Source organism: Eptesicus fuscus, chromosome 3, assembly GCF_027574615.1.
Source record: "Eptesicus fuscus isolate TK198812 chromosome 3, DD_ASM_mEF_20220401, whole genome shotgun sequence".
Classification (NCBI taxonomy): domain Eukaryota; kingdom Metazoa; phylum Chordata; class Mammalia; order Chiroptera; family Vespertilionidae; genus Eptesicus; species Eptesicus fuscus.
In genome coordinates this window covers 60694925-60720292 of record NC_072475.1, presented here as the reverse complement: position 1 = coordinate 60720292, position 25368 = coordinate 60694925, and the positions used below count along the sequence as shown (strand labels likewise).

General features: G+C 40.8%; 1 protein-coding gene across 1 annotated transcript; it reads left to right on the top strand.

Moving 5' to 3' along the window:
- Window positions 1-325: 325 nt before the first annotated feature.
- Window positions 326-13907, top strand: TEX55 (testis expressed 55). Its single transcript, XM_028153408.2, has 4 exons — window positions 326-1063; window positions 1689-1829; window positions 4347-4409; window positions 13666-13907. Exons 1-4 carry the CDS (start codon window positions 326-328, stop codon window positions 13714-13716), a joined length of 993 nt encoding a protein of 330 aa, XP_028009209.2. The 3' UTR covers window positions 13717-13907.
- The last annotated feature ends 11461 nt before the right edge of the window (window positions 13908-25368 follow it).

Here is a 25368-nt window from a genome sequence, read left to right as displayed (position 1 = left end):
TTGGCCAAGCTGACCACAAAGTGTCCAAATACCATAGGCACAGAACATATGATCAGACTGACCTAAAGCGTCCAACCGTTATAAAGTTGCTGATCATAGAGGAACTAATAAGGTTGACCAAAGAATGTCTGAACAAAGAAAGAGTAAGACAGCTCACCAAGCTAGTCATGCAGAATCTGAACGGACTGGCAGTCAGATGCCTGTTCAGCACCAAGGACAAACTTCTGAACACACTGGTCGCAGATTGTCCAGCCCTACTGAGAGGGCTTCTAAACAGACTGGCCGTACACCGTCTGTCTCATCTGAACAAAGAGCCTCTGAACAGATGGGCCGCAGGAAGTCTGGCCAAGATAACCGAAGGTCTTCTGAACCGATTGACCGCAGGAAGTCTGGCCAATATGAGCGGAAGGCTTCTGAACCGATTGACCATCTAAAGTCTGCACAAGATGCCCGGAGGGCTTCTGCACCGTTTCCACACAGAGAGTCCGGCCAAGAGGACCAAGCGCCTTATGAACTGATTGACAGCAGAAAGTCTGGTCTGGTTGAACGAAAAGTTTATGAACAGGTTGAACACAGATTGTCTGACCCAATTGGCTACAAAACATCGGTAAAGACTCACCACAAAGCACATGACCAAATTATTGAACTGGCTGAAGACCAGGCAGCTGAAGACCAAGTTGCTGTCAGCACTCGTCACCCCAGAGTTATCATGCCGCTCTACAGTGAGTATGAAAAGGTTGTAGATGAAGATGACATAGATGACGACCAGCCTGACCTTGAAGAAAGTGACGAGTCTGATGGCAGAATACATACCAGCAAGAAGGGCAAAGAGGCTGACTCTAAATTAGATCGTAAGCAAAAAGACTTCAGAGATTCCAAGGTTTCAGATAAAACTAAATCTGAAAATGACGCCTTTATGAAAGCATTCAATGCATTTGATAGCAAGGTCACCAGTGCTTTACAAACAAAAGACCACAACTTTTCCCCAAGATTCCCCGCCATCTCAACTAAATTGGACTATGTCATCAATCAAGAAAAGAGTCATATCATAGTAACCAAGCCTGTAGGTTAAAGGGGCATTTGATACCCACCTGGGAGGTTGGAAGCCAAGCTAGAGGCCTATAATGGTGGTATGGAGGGTGGAGGGTGGGCACGGGTTGAATCAAGGATGAGAAATAAACCCACATGCTGTGATATGTGTGACCTATAAGATTCAGGAAGGACAGGAGAAGGATGGGATATATAGAGATGAGTTGCTTTCTCTTCTACTCTAGGGCCATTCAGGAATGATTAATGAACCAGCATTCAGGAGACCTGGGTTTCAAATCCTGGTTCTGCCGCTAACTCTAAAACACTAAGTCATTTCCCCTCTCTGGGCTTCTACCAAAGAAAAGACATTGGGAGTAAACTGGAGATCCCTATGAAGGGAAAAATAGTTGAAGTAGATTGGAGAAGCCTAAGGTACCTCCCAGGACTTGAAATTATATTATATTATATTATATTATATTATATTATATTATATTACCTGGAGGATCAGCTAGGTCTCTCATAATAATGTGTCTTTTTTTCATCTACTGGTATTTAGATCCCATTATAACCAGTTTCCACTGATAACAGAAAAAATAAGAACTTCCTGGGGCTTTTTGATTTATTAAAGACTCTTTGGTGGGGGGATATTTCCATTTTAGGATAATACTTCAGAATACCAAGAAGAAAGGAGTTCTGTTCTTCACTACCATAAGAAGCGATTTCCTTCTCTGGTATATCAAGATCCTTATCAAGTTTCACTACAATACATGGAGAAACACCACATTCTGCAAATATTCCAGGTAAACCTCTCATTCCCTTTCTTTAATTGTGAGTTTTCTAGTAATTATAATGTAAAAAACAAACTTTGACCTGGCTTTCATGTGGTATAAGAAAGAGCCTTTAATAATACAAAGGATATAATTTCATTGAGAAGTAAGTAAGATGTATTTTTTAAAAAGTAGTGAATGATAAACACCAAATGAGTGATACTTACCATGTATGAAGCCATTCGGGATTGGGTAGGTTGGTTGATAGGAAAAAAAAATTTGGCAAAGAGTTAAAGTTTGAGCCAGACTAGGAAGGAAGAACAAAATATTGGCCATTGAAAAGGAAAGAAAAAAGCTTTCCAGGCATCATATAATACTTTCAAAAGATAACCAACCTGTGACCATCTAAGAAACCACATTGTTTGGGGGCGTGGAGGGAGGGGTGCGTAGTTAACAGTTGCTTCTAATTCTAAAAATTTTGAACCATATTGACCTCAGAATTTGGGGCTGAAACTTCTTTAAAGTATAACATCCTTGCCCAGCTGGTGTGGCTGAGTGGACTGAGTGTTGTCCCATGCACCAAGAGATTGTTGGTTCAGTTCCCAGTCAGGGCATATATGCTGGGGTTGTGGGTTCCATCCCCAGTAGGGGTCATGCAGGAGGCAGCTGATTGATGGTTCTATCTTCTCTCCCTCTCCCTCTTCTCTCTCTAAGAAATCAAGATGAACATTTTTTTAAGTATAACATCCTTTGCCAATATAGAATTATAAGAAATTATTACATTTATAAAATGTTTGCTATTTGGTGGGTTGTTTTTGTTTACCTGACATGTTTATATTTATGTTAATGTTATTACCCAGCAAAGTACATATCTATAATAATCTATAATAATCAAATAATAATATGCTAATTAGACCGTAAGACCTTCTGGATGAAGCCAGGGCTGCCGGGGTCCCAGGTGCCTGCTGGTGGCCAGAGGGAAGCCCAGGTCCCGGGTGCCTGCCAGCAGCTGGAGGGAAGCCCAGGTCCCTGGTGCTGGAGGGAAGCCGGTGCCGGCAGCCAGGGGAAGGAGGCCTACTCTTGCATGAATTTCGTGCATCAGGCCTCTAGTTCATATACTGCATAATATGTGAGTACATGAAGTAACTTTGTGGTTAGAAAAGTGTAAAATAAGAATGACCCACCTCAATATGAAAACATTTAAACTGAAGTTTAAAGAAGAAAGATCACAAACTGCAAATTTAGCTCAAGGCTCCAATCTAACTTAGCCATTTTTCATCTTTGTTATTTGGAGAAAACTACATAACTTCTGTGAATCTTAATTTCCTTCTATAAAATAAGGATAAGTGATACTTCATTAACTCTGCTCTATGCCTTTTCTTTGTTAAGATATTGTTTTGTGGGAGAGCACTTTCTGCCTTTAATCAAAGAACAACTAATTACTAAACTGAAGGAAGTAAAATTCTAATCATTCCATAAATAATGTCCTTCATCTGTTAAGAAAAAATAATGCTTATGTATTCAACATTGTTATAAGAAAAATTAGTTTTCAAATAATTATTTAATAAAAACATATATGAAATACATAATTGGTGTAAATACATTAAGCAGACTGTGACTATCTTATAACTAAAATTTCTCCCATTGTTATTCCTTACAAATGATAATTGTTTATTATAACTTGGAGGATTATTCAACAACAAAAAACTATGGTAGTGAATCTCTGAAGTTTTATATATGCTTCCTCATTTATTATTAGAAACAATGAACATCATTTTCACCTTTTAGAATCAAGGCCTCTAAAGGAAGGCTCTATGTACTAAAATCATATATTTTAAAATTTTACTCAAAGTACTTTTTTCTGACAATTCTTCAAAGCAAATAATGCTAATTTCTCAGTTTAGCAAAATCACAGTTCTCAAAACTAAAAGTTTCTCACTACTTCTTTGATCTTGGAAACTAGAGAAATATCCATTGATACTTATTACTAAAACTAGAGACCCAGTGCACAAAATTCGTGCACTAAGGGGGGTCCCTCAGCCCAGCCTGCACCCTCTCACAGTCCAGGAGCCCTCAGGGGATGTTCAACTGCCAGCTTAGGCCCACTCCCTGTGGGCCTAAGCCGGCAGTCGGACATCCTTAGCACTGCTGTGGAGATGTGAGAGGCTCCCAGCACTGCCACTGTGCTCACCAGCCGTGAGCCCAGCTTCTGGCTGAGTGGCACTCTCCCTGTGGGAGCACACTGACCATCAGAGGGCAGCTCCTGCGTTGAGTGTCTGTCCCCTGGTGGTCAGTGCACATCATAGCAACCAGTTGTTCTGCCAGTCAGCCAATTTGCATATTAGCCTTTTATTATATAGGATTTTATTCCTCCAAATTTTGCCTTAGTTTACCTCATTTTATTAGTAGTAAGAAAAGAATTTGTCACTTTATAGAGACAAATTTCTTTAAAATGGTATGTACATGTTAGTGCAAAAAGATCACTTCAGATATAACCTGACCACATAACTTTAGCTCAGAACCATAATGTGATGTCTTATGCTCTTTCAGCAGATCACTGAAAACTTAGTTTATGAAAAGCCAGAGGACCCCCTGAGTTTTATGCTGAGCCAGGTATGCAATAGGAGAAAAAGAACAATCTCTTTATTACAAATATAGCACACATACAAGTGTTTAAAACAAAACATGTACAACTCAGTGAATTATCATGAAATGAGCAAACCTATAACTACCATTCAAGTTTAAAAAAAATTTAAAAATTACCAACATCCCAGAAGCTTCCTTCCTTTCTCTCAGTTATTATTCCCCACAAGGGGCTATTATTCTGACTCTTTTGATATTATCTTCCTCACTTCTCTTTATAATTTTGCCACTAAACAAAAATCATGAAAAACTTTTGTTTAGATTTTTCAACTTTATATAATGGAAACCATATGGAGGTATTCACTTGTATCTAGTTTCTTTTGCTCAAAATTATGTCTGTGAGATTAATACATACTGTTGTGTATAACTATAGTTGATTTTTATTGCTGTATAGTATTCATTGTATGAAATGCCACAATCTATTTGTTCTATGATGGATGTGAAAATCTAGATTATTTCCAGCTTGTAACTATTAGAAAAATTGTTTCCTATGAAGCTTTGTGTACATGTCTCTTAGTATACATATACTAGTACACACATTTCTCTTGAGTATATAACCTGTGAGTGATTGCTGGATCATAATGTATGTGTTTGCTCAGCTCTAGTATATTATTCCAAAATTTTTTCCAGCCCTAGCAGGTCTGGCTCAGTAGATAGAGTGTCAGCCTGTGGACTGAAAGATCCCAGCTTCGATTTCAGTCAAGGGCATATGCCCAGGTTGTGAGCTTGATCCCCAGTAGGGAGTGTGCAAGAAGCAGCCAATCAATGATTCCTTCTCATCATTGATGTTTCTATCTCTCTCTCCCTCTCCCTTTCTCTTTAAAATCAATAAAAAATACATTTAAAAAATTTTTTTCCGAAGTATTGGTACCAATTTATACTCACAACAGAAGTGTATATTAGAGTTCCAGATGTTTTACATCCTTGCTTAGACTATACCCAACAGTTAGTATTATCAATCTTTTTAGCATTAGCCATTTTGATGGGTGGTTAGTAATAAATCATTGCAGTTTCCAGTTGTTGTTTTTTCCTGATTACTAAAATTTTTGCATGTATTTTAATTTGTTTATTAGCCATTTGGAAGTACTTCTTTTCCCATTATGTTAATAGTCTTTTTATTTTTTTTAACTCATTTGTAACTGTTTCTGTATATTCTGGTTGTGAACTCTTTGTTGATTGTGTTTGTGACAGGTCTTATCTCACTCTGCCTTCCCTTTTTATTTTTTACAGGTATTTTTAATAAATATAAATTCTTAATTTTGATATAGTAAAATTTTAACAATCATTTTATTTATGATTAGTACTCTGATGTCCTGTTTTAGAAATCTCTCCTTTGCCAAAGCTCCTAACCATAGCCCCCTATATTATCTTGTAGAAATTTGTTAGTGGGGTTTTCTTAGGGAGGTGTTAAATTTTGTTTGTTGGTTGACATTTACATTTACATCCAATCAACCTGCAAATGATTTGTATAGGATGTGAGGTGGTGTCATTTCATTTTTTTTTTTCCAAGTAGACATCCAATTGACCAAACATCTTTTGTAAAACAAACAAACAAAGACCCATACCTTTCACACTGCTCTTTATTTGGTATGTTTGTCTATTCTTATTCCAATACAAGACTATATTAATTAGTATGTCTTACAATGTCTTAATATCTGTCAGAGTTAAGTCCTCATATATTATTCTTTAAAATACCTTGTATGTTTTTAGGTGCGTGTCCATATCAGTATTTATTTTGTTATTTTTATTATTTTATATATTTTTATTGATTTCAGAGAGGAAGGGAGAGGGAGAGGGAGAGAGAGAGAGAAAAATCAATGATGAAAGAATCATTGATCAGCTGCCTCCAGCACAGCCCCTACTGGGAATGGAGCTCACAACCCTGGCATGTGCCCTTGACTGGAATCAAACCCAGGACCCTTCAGTGGATAGATGGGCTCCTATCCACTGAGCCAAACTGACTAGGGCTCCATATCAGTATTTAGAATTAGTTGTTAAGTTACAGAAATGAAAGAACAGGACAAAACTCCAGAGAAAGAACTAACAAGATGGAGACAAGCATCAATCAGATAGAGTGCAAATGAACTTGATAGAAGGTAAGATATCAGTAAGAACTTCAACAAAAAGATAGAAAGCATTAAAAAGATTATCCTATATAATAATCCTATATAATAAAAGTTCGATTCCGGTCAAGGGCATGTAATTGGTTGCGGGCACATCCCTAGGAGGGGATGTGCAGGAGGCAGCTGGTCGATGTTTCTCTCCCATCGACGTTTCTAGCTCTCTATCCCTCTCCCTTCCTCCATGTAAAAATCAATAAAATATATAAAAAAAAAAAAAAAAAGATTATCCTATATAATAATCCTATATAATAAAAGAGTAATAGCAAGTTGACCATCACTGTAACACAAGATGGCTGCCCCATGTGGTCAAAGATGGCAGCCCCCATTGGACACAAGATGGCCACCACAAGATGACCTGCAGGGGAGGGCAGTTAGGGGTGACCAGGCCTGCAGGGGAAGGCAGTTAGGGACAATTGGGCTGGCAGGGAAGGGCAGTTAGGAGTGACCGGGCTGGCAAGGGAGGGCAGTTAAGGGTGACTGGGCCAGCAGGGTAGGGCAGTTGGGGATGACCAGGCATGCAAGGGAGAACAGTTAAGGTTGACCAGGTCAGCAGGGGAGGACATTTAGGGTTGACCAGGCTGGCAGGGGAGGGCAGTTAGGGGCAACCAGGCTGGCAGGGGAGGGCAGTTAGGGGCAACCAGGCCAACAGGGTAGGGCAGTTTGAGACGACCAGGCCTGCAGGGGAAGACAGTTAGGGGCAACCAGTCCTGCAGGGGAAGACAGTTAGGGGTGACCAGGCTGGCAGGGGAGGGCATTAGGAGCAATTGGGCCAGCAGGGGAGCAGTTAGACATCGATCAGGCTGGCAGGGGAGTGGTTAGGGGGTGATCAGGCTGGCAGGCAGAAGTGGTTAGGGGCAATCAGGCAGGCAGGCAGGCAAGTGGTTGAGAGCCAGTAATACTGGATTGTGGGAGGGATGTTCGACTGCCCATTTAGGCCAGATCCCATGGAATTGGGCCTAAATGGGCAGTCGGACATCCTTGAGGGGTCCCAAATTGGAAAATGTGCGGGCTGGGCTGAGGGACACACCCACACACCCATGCATGAATTTCATGCACCGGGCTTCTTGTAGAAAACATAAAAAAGAACCCATCAGAGCAGAAGAATACACTAGATGTAATCAACAATAGATTAGATAAGCAAATAATTGAACCATTCATCTGGAAGACAATGTAGTGGAAAACAACCAACTGGGTCAGCAAAAAGAAACAATGTTTGAAAATTAGAATAATATTTTTAAAACTATGGAACAGCATCAGGCATAACAACATTTACATCATAGGAGTCCCAGAGGAGGAGAAAGAAAAAGGGATTGAAAACCTATTTGAAGAAATAATGACTGAAAACAACTTCCCTAACTTGGCAAATGAAATAGACACACAATTCCAGAAAGCACAGAGATCCCAAGGAGATTAATCCAAAGGCACCCACACTAAGACACATCATAATTAAATGTCAAAAGCTAAAGTCAAAAAGAGAATCTTAAAAGCAGCAATTGAAAAATCAGTTATGTGCAAGGAAGTTCCCATAAGACTATCAGAAAAACTTTCAATAGAAACTTTGTGCCCAGAAGGGACTGGCAAGAAATAGTCAATGATGAAAGGCAAAAACCTAGAATGGGGCTAAGGGAAATGCTGAAAGTTAGCAAAAGATAAGAGATAATGTAGACTATCACCCACTGTTATGTTTGCAAATAAATATTTTTTTTTAAATATGGAAAGAAATATAACAATGCTGGTTAATTAGACAATAGACCCAAAGCCCTTACATTTGATGCATTTTGATATATGGTTTCATAATTCTGTCTGTTTAAATGCATATTATTATTTCTTTTTCTTGATTTCATTTAGTTACATACATTCCTGATAATCTGATTATTTATTTTCCCTATAAAAGTACATCATCAAAATAAAGAGATGGTTGAGGTTAAAAGAAGAAGAAAGAAAGAAAGAAAGAAAGAAAGAAAGAAGGAAGGAAGGAAGGAAGGAAGGAAGGAAGGAAGGAAGGAAGGAAGGAAAAGAAAGAAACCTACAACTAAGATTACTCTACCAAACAAGCTTATCATTCAGTATCCAAGGAGAGAGAGTTTCCCAGACAAGCAAGAAGGAAAAAAGTTCATCACCATTAAACCAGCTTTATAAGAAATGTTAGAGGGACTTTAAGTAGAAAGAAAATACAAAAAAATTAGAATATTTAGGGCCCTGGCCTGTGTTGCTGAGTAGTAGAGCATTGGCCCACAAACTGAAGGGTCGATTGCAGGTTCTATTTCCTGCCTCTGGTTGGAGCATGTGTGGGAGGCAACCAATCGATGTGATCGCTCTCTCTCTCTCTCTCTCTCTCTCTCTCTCTCTCTTTTTCTCCCCCTTCCCTCTTTCCCTCCCTTCCACTCTCTAAAAAATAAATGGAAAAATATCATCAGGTGAGGGTTAACAAACAAATATATATGAAAGAAAAAATTCTCAATGACAAAGGCAAATACTTAGTAATAGAAGTTGATCAAACAATTTTAAAGTTAGTACAAAGATTAAAAGACAAAAATAGGAAGATCATGTGTAAATACAACAATAATTAAGGGGTACACAAATATACACCAAAAAAAGAGAGAAAAATAATGACAAAAAATAAACATTGGGGAGATGAGTAAAAAGTATAGTGATTTTAGAATGTATTCAAACTTAAGCAACCATCCACTTAAATTAGACTGCTATAAAGATAGCTTGGTATAAGTGAAAAGCACATGATAACCATAAACAAAAATATCTATACCAGAGATAAAGAGAAAAAAATCCAAGCATAACACTATAGAAAGTCATCAACATACAAGAGAGCAAGAGAATAAAAAAAGACCAGAGAAGAGCCACGAAAACAGTCAGGAAATAATGAATACAATGGCAATAACTACGTACCTATTAACAATTACATTAAATGTAAATGGACTAAATGCTCCAATTAAAAAGTAGGGTGGCTGAATGGATAATAAACAAGCCCCATACACATGCTGCCTATAAGAGACCCACTTCAAATCAAAAGATTAAAAGTAAAGGGATGGAAAGTATAGATTTTATGCAAATGAGAACAAAAAAACTGGGGTAGCAGAACTTATATCAGTCAAAATAGACTTTAATACAAAGGCTGTAACAAAAGACAAAGAAGGGCATTATCCTATACTAGAGGCCCAGTGCACAAAATTTGTCCCCTCAGCCTGGCCTGCACCCTCTCCTATCCGGGACCACTCGGGGGATGTCTGACTGCCGGCAGTCAGACATCCCTCTCACAATCCTGGACCATTGGCTCCTAATCACTCACCTGCCTGCCTGCCTGGTCGCCACTAACTACCCCCCAACTGCCAGCCTGATCTCCCCTCACTGCCTCTGCATGCTGGCCTGGACACACCTTACTGCCCCCCCTGCTGGCCTGGTAACCCCCAACTGCCCCCCCCTGCCAGCCTAGTTGCCCCCAACTGCCCCCCCACCGGCCTAGTTGCCCTTCACTTCCCCCCTGCCAGCCTATTCACCCCCAACTGTCCCCCTGCCATCCTGGTTGCCCCCAACTGCACACCCCCCACTGGCCTGGTCACCCCTAACTGCCCCCACCGCTGACCTGGTCATCCCTAACTGACCCCCCTGCTGGCCTGGTCACCCCATGCAGCCTGCTGTTCAGTCATTTGGTCATTCCTCACTAATCCCCCTGCTGGCCTGGTCACCCCACGCAGCCTGCTTGTTTAGTCGTTTGGTCATAGGCAGCCATCTTGTGAGGGCATGAGGGTTAATTTGCATATTACCTCTTTATTATATAGGATAATAAAAGCCTATGTGGTGTCATGCCCTCACGCCACACCCTCACGCAATGTCATCACAAGATGGCCACCACTACATCATTACAAGATGGCCACCACAAGATGGCCACCCTCACATTGTCACAAGATGGCCATCACAAGATGGCTGCCACAAGATAGCCAGCAGAGGAGGGCAGTTGTGGGCGATCAGGCCAGCAGGGGAGGGCAGTTGGATGTGATCGGGCCGGCAGGGAGCAGTTAGGCATTGATCAGGCTGGCAGGGAAGTGCTTAGGGGGCGATCCAGCTGGCAGGCAGAAGCAGTTAGAGGCAATCAGGCAGGCAGGTAGGCAAGTGGTTAGGAGCCAGCAGTCCTGGATTGTGAGGCTGGTCCTGCGGGATCAGGACTAAACAAGCAGTCAGACATCTCCTGAGGGGTCCCAGATTGGAGAAGGTGAAGGCCAGGCTAAGGGACACTCCCTCCCCCCGCCCCCACCCCCATGCATGAATTTTGTGCACCGGACCTCTAGTATAATGATAAAGGAATCAATCCAACAAGAGGTTATAATTTTTTATTAAATTTTTATTGGGGTGACATTGGTTAATGGGTCATATAGGCTTTCAAGTATACATTTCTATGATACATGATCTGTATATTGCATTGTGCTTATCACCCAAAGTCAAATAATCTTCCTTCACCATATATTTGTCCCCCTTTACCCTTTATTACCCCCCCCACTCTATTCCCTCTGTTAACCACCATACTGTTATCTGTGTCTATCAGTTAAAGTTTTATATCCCACATATGAGTAAAATCATATAGTTCTTAACTTTTTCTGACTGACTTATTTTGCTTAGTATAATATTCTCAAGGTCCATCCATGTTGTCGCAGATGGCAGTATTTCATCTTTTCTTATGGCTGAGTGGTATTCCATAGTATATATGTCTCATATCTTCTTTATCCAATCCTCTATTGAAGAATACTTTGCTTGTCTCCATGTCTTGGCCACCATGAATAATGCTGCAATGAACATAGGGGAGCATATATCTTTGTGAATAAATATATTTTAGTTTTTTGGGTTGATATGCAGAAGAGGGATTGCTGGGTCAGATGATTACTCTATTTTAATTTTTTGAGGAAATGTTCTACTGTTTTCCATAGTGGCTATACCAGTTTACATTCCCACCAGCAATGAATAAGGGTTCCTTTCTCTTTACAATGTCTCCAACACTTGTTATTACCTGTCTTGTTGATAATAGCCATTCTAACAGATACAGTTCTTTCTCATTGTAGTTTTGATTTGCATTTCCGTAATAGCTAGTGAAGTTGAACATCTTTTCATATATCTGATGGCCATTTATGTGTCTTCTTGGGAGAGGTGTCTATTCAGGTCCTCTACACATTTTTTTAATTGGATTGTTTGGTGTTGAATTCTACGGATTCTTGATACATTTTTAAATATTAGCCCCTTATCATAGCTGTTGTTTGCAAATCACATCAGTTGCCTTTTTGTTTGTTGTCGGCTCCTTTTGCTGTGCAGAAGCTTTTTAATTTGATATAGTCCCATTCATTTTTGGGGTGGTTTTTTTTTTTTTTTTTTTTGCCTTTATTTCCCTTGCCTTTGGGGTAGAATTCATAAAATTTTCTCGAAGGCCAAGGTCCATAAGTTTAGTACCTATGTTTTCTTTTATGTACTTTATTGTTTCAGATCTTATATTTAGGTCTTTGATCCATTTTGAATTAAGTTTTGTACAAGGGGACAAACTGTTATCTAGTTTCACCCTTTTGTATGTAGCTTCCAATTACCTAGAACCATTTATTGAAGAGGCTTTTTTTTTCTCTATGGGTGTTTTTGGCTCCTTTGTCAGAAATTATTTGCCCATTTACATGTGGTTTTATTTCTGGGCTCTCAGTTTTGTTCCATTGGTCTGTGTGTCTGTTTTGCTGCCAATACCATATTGTTTTCATTATCACAGTTCTGTAGTATAATTTGAAGTTGGGTAGTGTGATACATCCAGCTTTGTTCTTTTTTCTCAGGATTGCTTTAGCTATTCCAGGTCTTTGTGGTTCCATACAAATCATGACTTGTTCTATTTCTTTAAAAAATAACATTGGGATTTTGGGGATTGCATTAAATCTGTATATTGTTTTGAGTAATGTAGACATTTTAACTAAGTTGATTCTTACAATCCATGAACACAGAATATATTTCCATTTCATTGTGTCTTTTTCAATCTCTTTTAATAATGTTTGTACTTTTCAATATATAGGTCCTTCACATCCTTTGTTAAGTTTACTCCTAGGTATTTTAATTTTTGTTTGCAATTGAAAAAGGAATTATTGGTTTTGTTTTCATTTCTTCTACTGAGTTTTGTCATATTCCTCTGACAAATGTTTATGTTTTTGTTTTAGCTAACAGTTAATATGGTTAGATTCAATTTGAAGCACTCTCTTGCCTTCTGTGGTTAATGGTGAATTCTTGAAGGTTTTGCTGCCTACTTTGAATCCATCCTGAGAATGTATGATTCAGGTGTCAACCTGAGTCTTGTGCAAGTTTCATGCACAGAAATAGAGACTCTCTTTCCCTCTTCTAGGTTTTCCCCTCATTCTTCAATATCTGGCCATATTAGCCCAGGCTTCTTCTCCTGAAAGATAGTGGGCTTTCCAATAGAATTGTAGGCATTTCGGTGAGTTTTCATGGAGTCAAAGTTACAAATAATAAGGAATTCATTCCAAGTTGGTCAGTTGCTCCAAGTTTTGACTCTCCTCCAAAATCTGCCTGTCTTTGCTTACTCTCCAGAACCTCCTGGTTGCTGTGAGGGTTTTTTAATTTGTTTTTATTTGGTTTTTATTTTTTAGCATGGGGAGGGTTGTATTTTGTTTCATTTACACAGCTGTTATTTGCAGGGTTGTTGTTTTTTAAGTGCTTATCCTTGCATATAGGAAGCACTATTATTAATATCTTTCATTACTGTGGTACATTTGCTATAGTTGATGAGCTAATAGTGACACATTATTAATTAAAGTCCACCATTTACATAGGGTTCTCTCTTTGTGTTGTACATTCTGTAGATTTTTAAAATGTATATGATATGTATCTATAATTACAGTATTATACAAAATAGAGTCACTGTCCTAATATCCTCATATTTTTACTGGTTCTCCTAGAGATGACATGTATTCTTGACTTATCAAAGTCTAAATTATTTGTATAGTTCAGTACGAAGACTTCAGTACAATGTTTACATATTTTAACCCCACAACTACTTGGTAATTCTAAATAGACCAAAATTGCAATTGGAAAAAAAAATTCTTTTTCATTCTCCTTAGGTAAAGAAAATGATAAAAAGCAGAGAGAAAAATTCATCCGACCAAGAATGAATCTCTTCAACATTGTTTGCAATCATCAGTGTCAATATTGTCTGTTTCCTACTTTGAAAAATGGCTTTTGAATGGTCATTACTAGTGATTCTGCCTAAATGTATTCTTAATTTTTAAGTAAAAATCTATAAGGCATTTTTGTACAGTTTGCATAACAATTAAAGATGCCTTTGGCTAGTCATACAAAAATATACATGCTATGCTTATCCATACATTGATATTTCAATACTCATTCCTCCAAATTACTGAACAATAAGTTCAAAAAAATCTCAAAGAGGATCAAAAATAGAATATTAGCCATTTATATGCAGTTCTCCCAAAGAATACAAATCTATCAGCCAAAGAACATATATGCATAGCCAATGGACACAGACAGCAATATGGTGATGGCCAGAGGCAGGGGGGCAGGTGCTACAGGACATCTGTAATAGTTTCAACAATAAAAAAAATGTTTCTAATTAAAAAAAAAAAAGAGTCTTTAAAGTTTTCAAAAATTTATCAGAGTGTAGATTCAACAACATGAGACTGATTCTATTACCAATCTAATTACCCCTCCATGAATAGCCTATTTTACTTAGGACAGAGGCTCTTATAAAATGTCCTCATCCTAATATATAAAAACCCAGGGTCCATAACATCCACAGCGACCAGAGGCTCAACCAACCAGAAGTCAGTGCTGGGTTGCCATGGTGACACAGCACTGACTGCCTCAGCTGCGGGAGCCTGGACTCAGCACTGACTGCCGAGGGGGCTGCGGATCAGGCCTAGAGAGAGAAGCAGGGTCTGATCTGTAGCCTCCGTGGCAGCTGTTGATCAGCACTTGCCTTTATCTTTCACTCCGGGCCTGGCATCTCTTTCTTTCTGGCCTCCACTGGGGCTGCTGAACAGCTCCACCTCTCTGATCAGGCCCGTTGATAGGCCCATAGATGCTGACTGGCATAGAAACCAACCAATCAGAACCAAATCTGGGTGAAGTGTGAGGAGCCAATGGCTGCCTAGGAGGTGGAGCTTTTGACACTGACTGGCATAGAAACTAACCAATCAGAACTAAATCTGGGTGAACTGCGAAGGCAGAACCTAAGGTGGGGGCTGAGGAGAGGTTTTAAGGGCAACAGCTGTTTGGTGTAAGGTGTAAGAAAGCAGTTCAATTTTGTAATGACTGGTTTGGCAGTATAGTGCATATGGCTGGCTATCAGTCCAGATATAGGGATTATGTATTTTTGTCTGCCAAGAGCATCTACTCCTGATGAAAAAGGCTCCCCTCTCCATTTAAACAATCTTATCCTATATAATCTATCTATACTACTAAAAGGGTAATATGCTAATTAGACTGGGTCAACTGGCCATCTTCTGGACATCCAACTTCTTTCTGGACAAAGCCATGGTGGTTGGGGCTGAGGCAGAGGCCATTAGGGGTGATTAGGCCAGCAGGGGAGGGCAATTTGGGGCAAGATCAGGCCAGTAGGGGAGAGCAGTTAGGGGCAAGATCAGGCCAGCAGGGGAAGGCAGATAGGGGCGATCAGGCAGGCAGGCAGGCAGAGGCCATTAGGGGTGATCAGGCAGGCAGGCAGAGAGGTTAGAGGCAATCAGGCAGGCAGGCAGAGGCAGTTAGGGGCGACCAGGCAGGCAGGCAGGTGAGCAGTTAGGAGCCAGCAGTACCAGATTGCAAGAGGGATGTCCGACCACCAGTTTAGGTCCAATCCTAATCTGATTGGAGAGAGTGCAGGCTGGGCTGAGGGAACACCCCCCCTCTCCATGCACGAATTTTGTGCACCGGGCCACTAGTTTAGTATAAGCCATAAAACATTTGTTCATCTGAGATTAATTTAATAGAGCAGCTTCCCAAACTTTCACTAATGAAAACCTGTACTTGGATGTTAATAAATACAACATTTATTTAACTTAAAACCACACACACACAACACACACACACACACACACATCACAACAAAAAAAGACACAAACCTATCATATCTCCAAGCTATTTATAAAAAATTCAACCAGAACATGTGTGGAAAATAGTTTGTAGCAGCACTTCTTTTCTCTCTTGATGGAAGTTTATTGTAGTATCTCTTTTTTTGTTTCTTAATACCTCCAGCATAATTTTACTATTTTCCTCTTTGACCCTGACTATTATATTCTGCCATTAGTAGATGTAATTTAATCTGTTCCTGGGGACACGTCCCACCTGATTTTTAACCTACAGCAAAATTCAAACGTGTTAAACTACTCTGTACACACCTGTGGGAGAGGCAGAATGTCTCTTTCTCATTACCTTTATTCCCTGAAGAGTATCTACATGGATGGAATGTGTAACCAGTCAAACTGGTATTTAAATACAAAAAGCCTTAACAAGGTCTGTCTGGTATGACAGTATCTGCCCAGCAATCACAACTGAGATGTTCATCTGATACTACTTTTGTGAAACTTTATTTAATTTCTATTTGGACATTAAAGCAGACTTGATTTTTTTAGATTGTTTTACTGGTGACTTGGTGTGATTATGTGGTTGCATTACAATGAATTAAGCTTCTGTTGAACATTCATGCTCAAATCTTACTTTTTTTTTAATACCGGAATTTCATTCCTAATTATTATACCAAGAATCCCCTTCTTATAACTTCAAAGCTTATTGAATTTTTCTTTCAGTTGTCCACAAAATGTGTGTGTGCTCAGACTCAATAAATGTTATCCATTCAGAGACAGCTTGTCAGTTACAGACTGTGGGCTGGCAAAACGAGGTGAAAGCTGATAAATTTGCAGTGAACTTTTGGGGAAAGTTTAAGTGGCATGACTAAGATTATCATTAATCAGTTGGTTGAACAAAGTCACCCAAAGATTGAAGGACCAACAATATTATTAAGGATTAAACACTGGGATGTTATCAATAACATCTGAAACTAAGTATTGAATTTAGTTCACTGGTTTTCAGCCCTAATACCAGAGAGGTTTTATATGTCTGTTAAAGCAGAACACATCAAACCAGACCACACCCCCTTCTCATTGGCTTTCTGTGATACATTTCACAACTGTCATTTTGATCTTTCAGTGAGGCAGCGGACCAGCGGAATGGACTTGCTATGGTTCAGTGATCTTGTCTAAATCTATTTGACTGAAAGGAGAAGGGAGAAAATGGAGATCAAGCCTCACTTTCAGTGAGTCAGGCTCTCTATAAAAAGAGCTTCTAGCGTAGATCAATCAGCTAAAAGTATGTACATTTAGTTCTTAGTCCTTACCAGTACACTTTTGGCTCTTTTCAAGCATTACTTAATGTGAGATTGTTTGGGAGTGAGGGGGTGTTTTTTTCCAGGACTGAGTAGATCCAGTTCACCCTAAACCTCTCAAATTAGAAATTCATTCATTCACTCAAAACTATTCTAGTTTGGTGAGGCAGCAAGGGTGGAGGAAGAAAGTCAACGAGTAAATAAATAAGAGAACACCAGATTCTGATTATGTTTGCAAAGGAAATAAAACACGATGATATGAAAGAAAGTAAGAGAGTAGAGAGGGTAGGTACTTTATTAGGGTGATCAGGAAAAGCTTCTCAGAGGGAGTGAGCTGAGCAGCACCTGAAGGGTATAATGCAATGGTTCTCAACCTACCACTAGCAGGGTAGCCTAAGACCATCAGAAAACACAGATATTTACATTACAATTCATAACAGTAGCAAAATTACAGTTATGAAGTAGCAATGAAAATAATTTTATGGTTGGGGGTCACCACAACATGAGGAACTGTATTAAAGGGTCGCGGCATTAGAAAGGTTGAGAACCACTGGTATAAGGTATCAGCCCTGGGAACCACTAGGAGAAACGGATTTCCACTCTGGGAATGGCAAGTGCAACAGCCATGTGGTTGGAGCATACATAGGGTATAAGCAGTACCTAATGAAATTGGGAAGAATACGTGGGCAACTTGTGAGCCATGGTAAGGTGTTTGGATCTTACCCTGAGTGCAAAGCAAAGCCAGTGAACTATTTTAAGCAGAGAAACAACAAAGTCTGATTTACTAGTATGTTCTTAGAAGTTCTCAGAACATTTCTCATTAAGAGGGTAGCTTTAAATTGCATCACAGAATCTTCCACCCCAATACCTAATAAAATAAATACTTCAAATATATATATATGTATACTTGCCAAATATCAAATTAAGAGAGGCCACAATCTAATTCACTCTTTTTCTAAAGCGATGGCCAAGGAAAGGAAAAGAAGGTTCCAGGGGAAAAGCAGAGAAAAACAGCTGTATTTGTAAAAAGGCAGAGGCCTGGAATTCTTACTATTGCCCCTAAATTCAGACAGTGTTACTCTATCTTTCTGAACTTCTAAGCAGGAAGTAGGAAGAAGTGAAGGGGAAGGGGGAGGAGTCTGAAACTAACTCCTGCTGCAAGTGCAGTTTCAGAGCTAGAATCAGAACTGAGGGCTGGGTCCAAGCTCTGAGTCTCCTAACAGAATTGGTCGAGCCAGGGAGTAGACAGCAATGAGAAGAAGGAGCTGAGAAGGATCAACTAGAGAAACAGAAGCACGAAGAGACCACGGTATTCTGGAAGCCAGAGAGGAAAGTAGTATAAGAAGGATGGAGTCATTGCTGTATCCGTTGCTGCTAAAGGGACGGAGTAAAATGAAGGCAAAGATGTGTCCGCTGAATGTGGCAACATAGAGGTTGTTTGGAACTTGAGAAGCAGTTGCAATGGAGTGGTAAGAATGTAGGCAAGATTGAATTTGGTTGGAAGTTTTTTTTGTGTGTGTGTTTGTTTGTTTGTTTTTATCTAGAGTGTTCAACAGATAAAAACAAATCAGTTGATTAGGGAAAGTAAGATCATTCCAAATACTGAGACCAGAGATCCTGTTTTGTGTTGGGACCTCTTATACCGGATGGGTACACAATTGTGCACAACATTCTCAACAATATCTCTGTGATAAACACAACTATCATAGACTTGCCCCTTAATGTTGGACATCGGAGATATTAATAGAGGCCTTTCTTAACTGGGTGAAAAAATTGGCCTAATTGGTTATTTTATTGGAATATGGTTATTCCATATAATAATCCCATATGATGACCATACACGATTATGGAAATGGGCTAAAGTCCCTTTTAATTGTAAGAGGCTATTAATACTGCCATGTCCCTTTCCTAGGAGAGGGCTAGCTTTGCTTTCAGACGGCCTCTTTTGATGACCATAATCTAAAAATATGAACTAAGTGAAGCATTTATCATCCACAGGAACTGAAGCAGATGTGAGAATGTTAATGAATGTTGAGCTAAAGGATGGCTGAGTAAGAGAGAGGACCAGGAAAGATAAAACAATCTGCATTTACGCATTTCAGTAAAATTTGCAGAGTCCAAACCTTCTAGAGAAAAGGCAGTTTTCAGAGGCACCAGAGAACTGTGTGGACCGGGAACACTTCAGGAACATAATTTTCAGGGTCAGCTCAGCTGTTTTTAATATGGAAGCTGAGCTTTAATACCATTTAGACTCAAGAGTTACACTGATTGTCTGATTACACTCCAACAATATACCCTAGTAGTTGAGTGTAGGTTGTGAGGTCAGACCGACCCAAGTCTTTGCCTATAAATAGCTCCGTGACCATGGACAAGTTAGCCTCCTCAACCTCCAGCTTCCTCATCTGTAAGATGGGGCTTAATAATAGCATGTAACTCACAGGGCTGTTGTGAAGGGTAAATCTGACACTGCCTGGGTCTTTTAGAAAGTACTAAGAATATGGTAAGCAACATCATGGTTTGAGAATCCTTTTTTTCCGGAAGCTGGTGATTAGAGCAAAATGGATTGTGTAACCTACACTTCTAGTTCGGAGAACTTCCAGATGTGGGGCGGTCTCTTTTCCACTCAGGTGACACTACAACCTTTTCCCTTTTCATAAAACAAACAAAAACAAACAAAAAACACTAGTGGATTTTAAGTGAAGGGTCTGCTTAGGGAGTGCAGTGTTTATGAATAGAAATATTCCAGTGGTTCCTTGTCCCAGAGAAGAGAGAGAAAAGCCCATGAGGGTTGGAAAGTTGAAAGTATGTACAAGATCAACATCCTGTGGCCCAGTTAGAAATCACATTAGTCACCAGGCCAGTTAGATTGTCTTGGAACAACCACAGAGAAGGACAGCTTTGGAGGGTGATGGTGCGATGGTATGGCCAGGCAGAGAGGGGACACGTATGCCTTCCTTCAGTTCCAGGTTCCTGAAACGGACTGATGATGGATTCAGCTTGAGAACTGGGGTCTAAGAGAGTGGACAAACTGGCTGCAAACCAATGAAGGGGCAGAGCATCTTCTGGGGTTTAGGAGAGCTGGCTGGGGCTGGTGAGAACTCTCGTCAGCCAGACCTGTACACCACCCCCTTCTACACCGCGGCTGCTGGTGGTGAGCCAGACGGTGGACGTGGTGATGACCCACAGGAAGAGACAGCAGCCTGTCCCAGGCCAGTCACATAAGATGACATTGCTTCACTCTCAGAGTGTATACAGGAAATTGGGAAGGGGGTTATTTTTGGAGAAGACCACCTCCCTTCTGCCACCCTCACCTCCCCAACCACTGGAGTCTCTCATCTAAATTGCAGTGATAGGAAGCAAATATCTAAGTCTTTCTAACTGAATGGAGATTCCTAGTCATGAGAATTGAGACATGAGCTTTGGAATCGAGTTAAGAAGTGGTTAAGGAAAAGGAGAGATTAGCAGAACACAATTAGAAAGCAATTGTTAGAAGAATAAACCAATCATATTTATATGTTAAGGACCTGAAATTCCTCCTCTAATCACTTGCAGTTATTATCTGAAAAGTCATCTTCCTTTCCTAGCTAGTTTCTTGTTTCTTGTTGTGGGTTTTGTGTTCACGTTATCTGTTTTGAAAAGGTTTGTGTTTATTTTCTCCCCACATAATTCTGGTAACAGAACAAGAAGTGCCTGAGATGTAAATGGAGACGTATGTCCTTGTTTGCTTTCTTGCTACTTTACCACAAAGATTTCCAGGAGTATGTTTTAAGTAACTTACATATTTCTCTTTTTATCATTATAATATAGATCTTTTGTAAACATATGAACTACAAAACAAAAAGAAAAGCCACCCACATCACATACTCCAGAAATAAATAACCTTGTTAACATTTACATTCTTCCTAACTTTTTAATTCATTTACACAGAAATACACTTTTAAAAAAATAAAAGTGTATCAATTATGCAAACTATTTTGCAACCTGCTTTTTTTCACTTTTAGCACTTAGAGGAGTGTTTGGTATATCATAAGTTTTCAATAAATATTTGTTGAATAAATGAGTGCACATATTTTCTGCCATTAAACATTTGTCTGTGGTTTCTTTTTTCATGACCATTGCACAGAATTCCATTGTGTGCATCATCATGCTGTGTTTGACCAGGTCCTGGAGAGCTGAGGAGGAGCAAGGCCTGTGATGGACACGGAGACCAGGGCGCTGTGCAGCCCCCTCAGCGGGAACGTGCGGCCCAGCTGCTGAAACAGCAGCAGCCCCAACCTCCACTGTCAGCGCCCTCCAGGGACTGCCTCAGCCACAGAGACCCCCTTCCCAGGGCGACCCCTAAATGAGGACTGACCACAGAGAGGCCCGGTGCAGAGCAACTGCAGCAGTTTCCTGGGGCTGGGGGAGGGGTGCCGCCTGAGCCTGTCCCACCTGCATGGCAGCTGCACTGCCCTCTCTGCCCAATGCCAGTTCTCCCCTCTCCTTCCCATGGGGGTTTAATCCCAAATAAATATACTGCACACTAAACTCTGTCTCAGAGTTGGCTTCCTGAAATACCCAACTTGTTACAGAGATGGTCCTGACCCACGAGAAAGCCCGAATCTGTTGATTAAAGCACCCTGTAAATTCTAACGTTACTGCCATTACCCACTGCTGAGCCAGGCAAAATAAACCATGGTGCGTGTGTACCATGATATGTGATGCAGCCACTAAAAGAAATGTGGTTTCACCAGGCCAGCGTGGCTCAGTGGTTGAGCGTCGACCTGTGAACCAGGAGGTCATGGTTCGATTCCCAGTCAGGGCATATGCTTGGGTTTCGGGCTGGATCCCCATTGTGGGGCATGCAGGAGGCAGCCAATCAATGATTCTCTCTCATCATTGATGTTTCCATCTCTTCCTCTCCCTTCCTCTCTGAAATCAATAAAAATACACTTTTTTAAAAAGTGGGGGTTTTTGTTCAAATATTGTTGGTGCTGTGTATAGGCACAGTGGGTCCAGAGGAAGGTGGGAGGGGAGGGGACAGGTGGGAGGAATTGGACATTATCGGATAATTACTTGAGCACTCTCTCTGTGCCTAAATATCTCCCAATCTTTTGGTTCCCAGATCTCTTGCCCCTCCATCTTTGGACTGCCTCAGTGTGAGCATTACTTGGGCAATGACTATCCCCATAAACATAGCACATGCGAGTTACAAAAGCCAAACTAGATGTGACCCTAGACAGATACACGTGAACCCACCTGACTGTGAGCAGTCAGAGCAACAGATAGGCCTTTTAATGCACCAAAAACAGAATAAAGGATCAAATCACACTAATGAAAACAAATCAAACCAACATAAAAACAAAAGCCCTGAGAGCATGCTTGAGGGAAGCCGGGACCCGGGGAGGGTCCAGAGGAGTGATGTGCTGAGCCCTGTGCTTTCCTCGGTCAGAGTCACACATTCCAAAGCAGCAGAGACTTCCTGTTACTTCCCACCTGGAGGCAGGCTCAGGCCGCATCGGGCTCAGCCCATGTGAGATGCCTCCTCCCAATCACAGACCATCCTCCCCTGGTCCTGAAGGTTCAAAGAATTGCTGTTGGGTTTTAAAGGGCCTCCGGCCAGCTGGGCTTGCAGACTGGGCCAGCACAGCACCCAGAGGAAGAGGCAGCGAGGACGGCGAGGGCACCGTGAGTAAAATAATTTCACTCTGAGGGAAGGCAGCTGGGCTCTCCTGTCGGGGCTGCTTTCTCAGGAGGGCAGCCAGCAGTCTGGAAAGGGAGGGGTTAATTTACTGTCTTTTTTTTTTTTTTTTTGGAATTTAGAACATTGTGACTGTTCTGTTCCCTTTACTTTCAACTATACAAATTGCTTTCTGGAACCCTTTGGCATTGCCCAGGCCTCAGAACTAAGATTAAACTTCTTCTGGGGCTGTTATCCCTCCACCCTGATTTCAACCTCCAATTTCCTCACAGAAAGGCTAAGGAACATCCAAGAACCCTGGGAGAACCGGTGTCTCCTGATTAAAGCTCAGACAGACACCTTTGTGGACCCCCAGTTTCCTCGTGGAGTCAGGAGAGTAAAAGAAAATTTCAGAAAACTGCTCATGTTCTGAATAATCAGCCCCCTAGCCTAGCGGAGACAAAGTTTTCTGGTCTCCTTGTTGGAAATCATTTGGTTCTGCCCACTCAGAACGGGGTTTGTGAAATAACTTACTCGAGTTTCTTCTCCACAAACAATTCTGTTTAATAAGTGTGTCCGTTGAAATAAGTCAACAAATTTGCTTTATCTATGCAGTGTCATTTATATTCTTCCATAATTAGTTGACCCACGAGAATCTACAGGTCCTAAATATACAGGGTGGGGCAAAAATGGGTTTACAGTTGTTTGTATGGAAAATAATACAATAATGGGTAAATAATAATAATAGAATAAACTCTGTGTTTCGTGTACTCACAACTATGAACCCACTTTTGTCCCACCACGTCTGAGCACTTGAGATGTGGCTAGCACAGATAAAGACCTGAATTCTTATTTCTTGAAATCCTTTGAATTTTAGTAGCTACTTGTTGCTACTAGGTACCATTTTGGTCAGAGCAGGTTTAGAGTTTTAAAGAAGAAAAGCAAAGGGTGCTGTGATCTGTGGGTGTCCTGGCCCTGGAGCAAGCACCTCTTTTTCATCATTCCCAGGGACGCCTCCCACCCTAAATTGAAGCAGACCAGCGATTGAGAGAAAACCTCCACACCCATTTTTATTCTCACCTCTAAGTCATAGCCACTGTCTCCTCTTGTTCCGGGTTTCAGACTCCGGGCTAAGGCAACAACACATTGTGTCTCTCGCTTTCCTACCTCTCCTTTTATTTTCTTTTGTTAATCCAAATTTCTCTCGCATGAAATAGAGTTTGAGGTGTGGTCGGTATTATTTGGTCCAATAAACTTAGGTGAGGACAAGAGGTAATGAATTTGAAAAAAAAAAAAATGATCTCACTCTTGGCGGGTGAGTTTCACTCATTCTTTGAAAATTGATTTGTGTCGTGAGTAATCGATGGTTTTTAGACCTGTACAATGTGTCTGGAAACATCAACGCTACGGATATGAATAATATAACAACTGAATGAAGTCACAAGAAAAAAAAAAGAAATAAAACTACAGCCTATGGAAAAAAACCTCTACTCCTCAGAACAAAAGAACTCCCCGGTTGTTGAGTAATTAAAATAGAGCATTTTGGTGCCAGGCCACCAGGCAGTTTCCTACAGTGTTGGGTTCACCAGGAACTGTTCCTTATGTGGGAAACATTTTGAGGTGAGCTGCATACTTTCACTAGGGGGCAATGTCATTTCTGAAGTGGACAGCTGCTACTATGCCCTCTGTCCTCTACCAATCCCACCTTTAAAAATTCGCCCCATCCCTGCCCGACCAGTGTGGCTCAGTAGTTGAGCGTTGACCCATGTACCAGGAGGTCACAGTTCAATTCCTGGATGGGGCACATGCTCGGGTAGTGGGCTCAGTCCCCAATTCAGGGAGTGCAGAGGGCAGCCAATCAGTGATTCTCTCTCATTATTGAGATCTCTCTCTCTCTCTCTCTCTCTCTCTCTCTCTCTCTCTCTCTCTCTCTCCCTCTCCTCCCTCCCTCCCTCTCTCCTTCTCCCTCTCCTCCTCCCTTTCTCTTCCTCTCTGAAATTAAAAATTCACACCATCCCATCTGCATCCTTCCTAGCCCTGCCAGTTAAAAAAAAAAAAAGAAAGAAAAGAAAATCAAATACATATGTGGGAAGTGATGCTTTGAAATAACAGGCAAGTTTCAGTAAAGCCCATGTTTCAAATAACTCATATGTACTGGGGGCTAAAGGGAAGGAAGACACATCATATTACCAGGCGTCAGTCTCTTTCCACAGAGATAGCCCCAAGCTCCAAGTCATGAGTTACCAGGTGTGTCTTTTTAGGTTCTACCCTCTCCTTGGTCTCTTCTGTCTCATGGCATCTTCTCTCTCCCTTTGGAAACGTGAGGAAGGGATCTGATAACAACCTTCACAATAAGGAATTGACATTGATGACTTGTGAGACTCAGTGTGCCCCTGTTATCTGTCGTGTTTGCGTTCTAATCGGGGGCAGCGAAGGAGTGATTCTCTAGTGTGGGATTTCAGAAATTAGGGTGAAGAGTGAGGAAGACTTTGAAAGGAGGGTAAGGGTGGAAGGCTCTCTCCAACTTTGTAGTGTGACTCCCCTTGTGGCTTAACCTGTTTGTAAGGGAAAAGGGCAGGCTCAAGGGCAGGGCATTGGCAGTTACTCTTAATTTTAAAGAAACATAAAAGTAAGTTATCTATCCATATTTTTAAAAGGGGAATGATTAGCAACAAATCCAGTATAAGGCTGGCTTAAGAGACTCTGCAATGACGCTTCGATGCTCTTGAGCAAGTCACCGCCCCTCTCGGTACCTTAGTTTCCTCATCT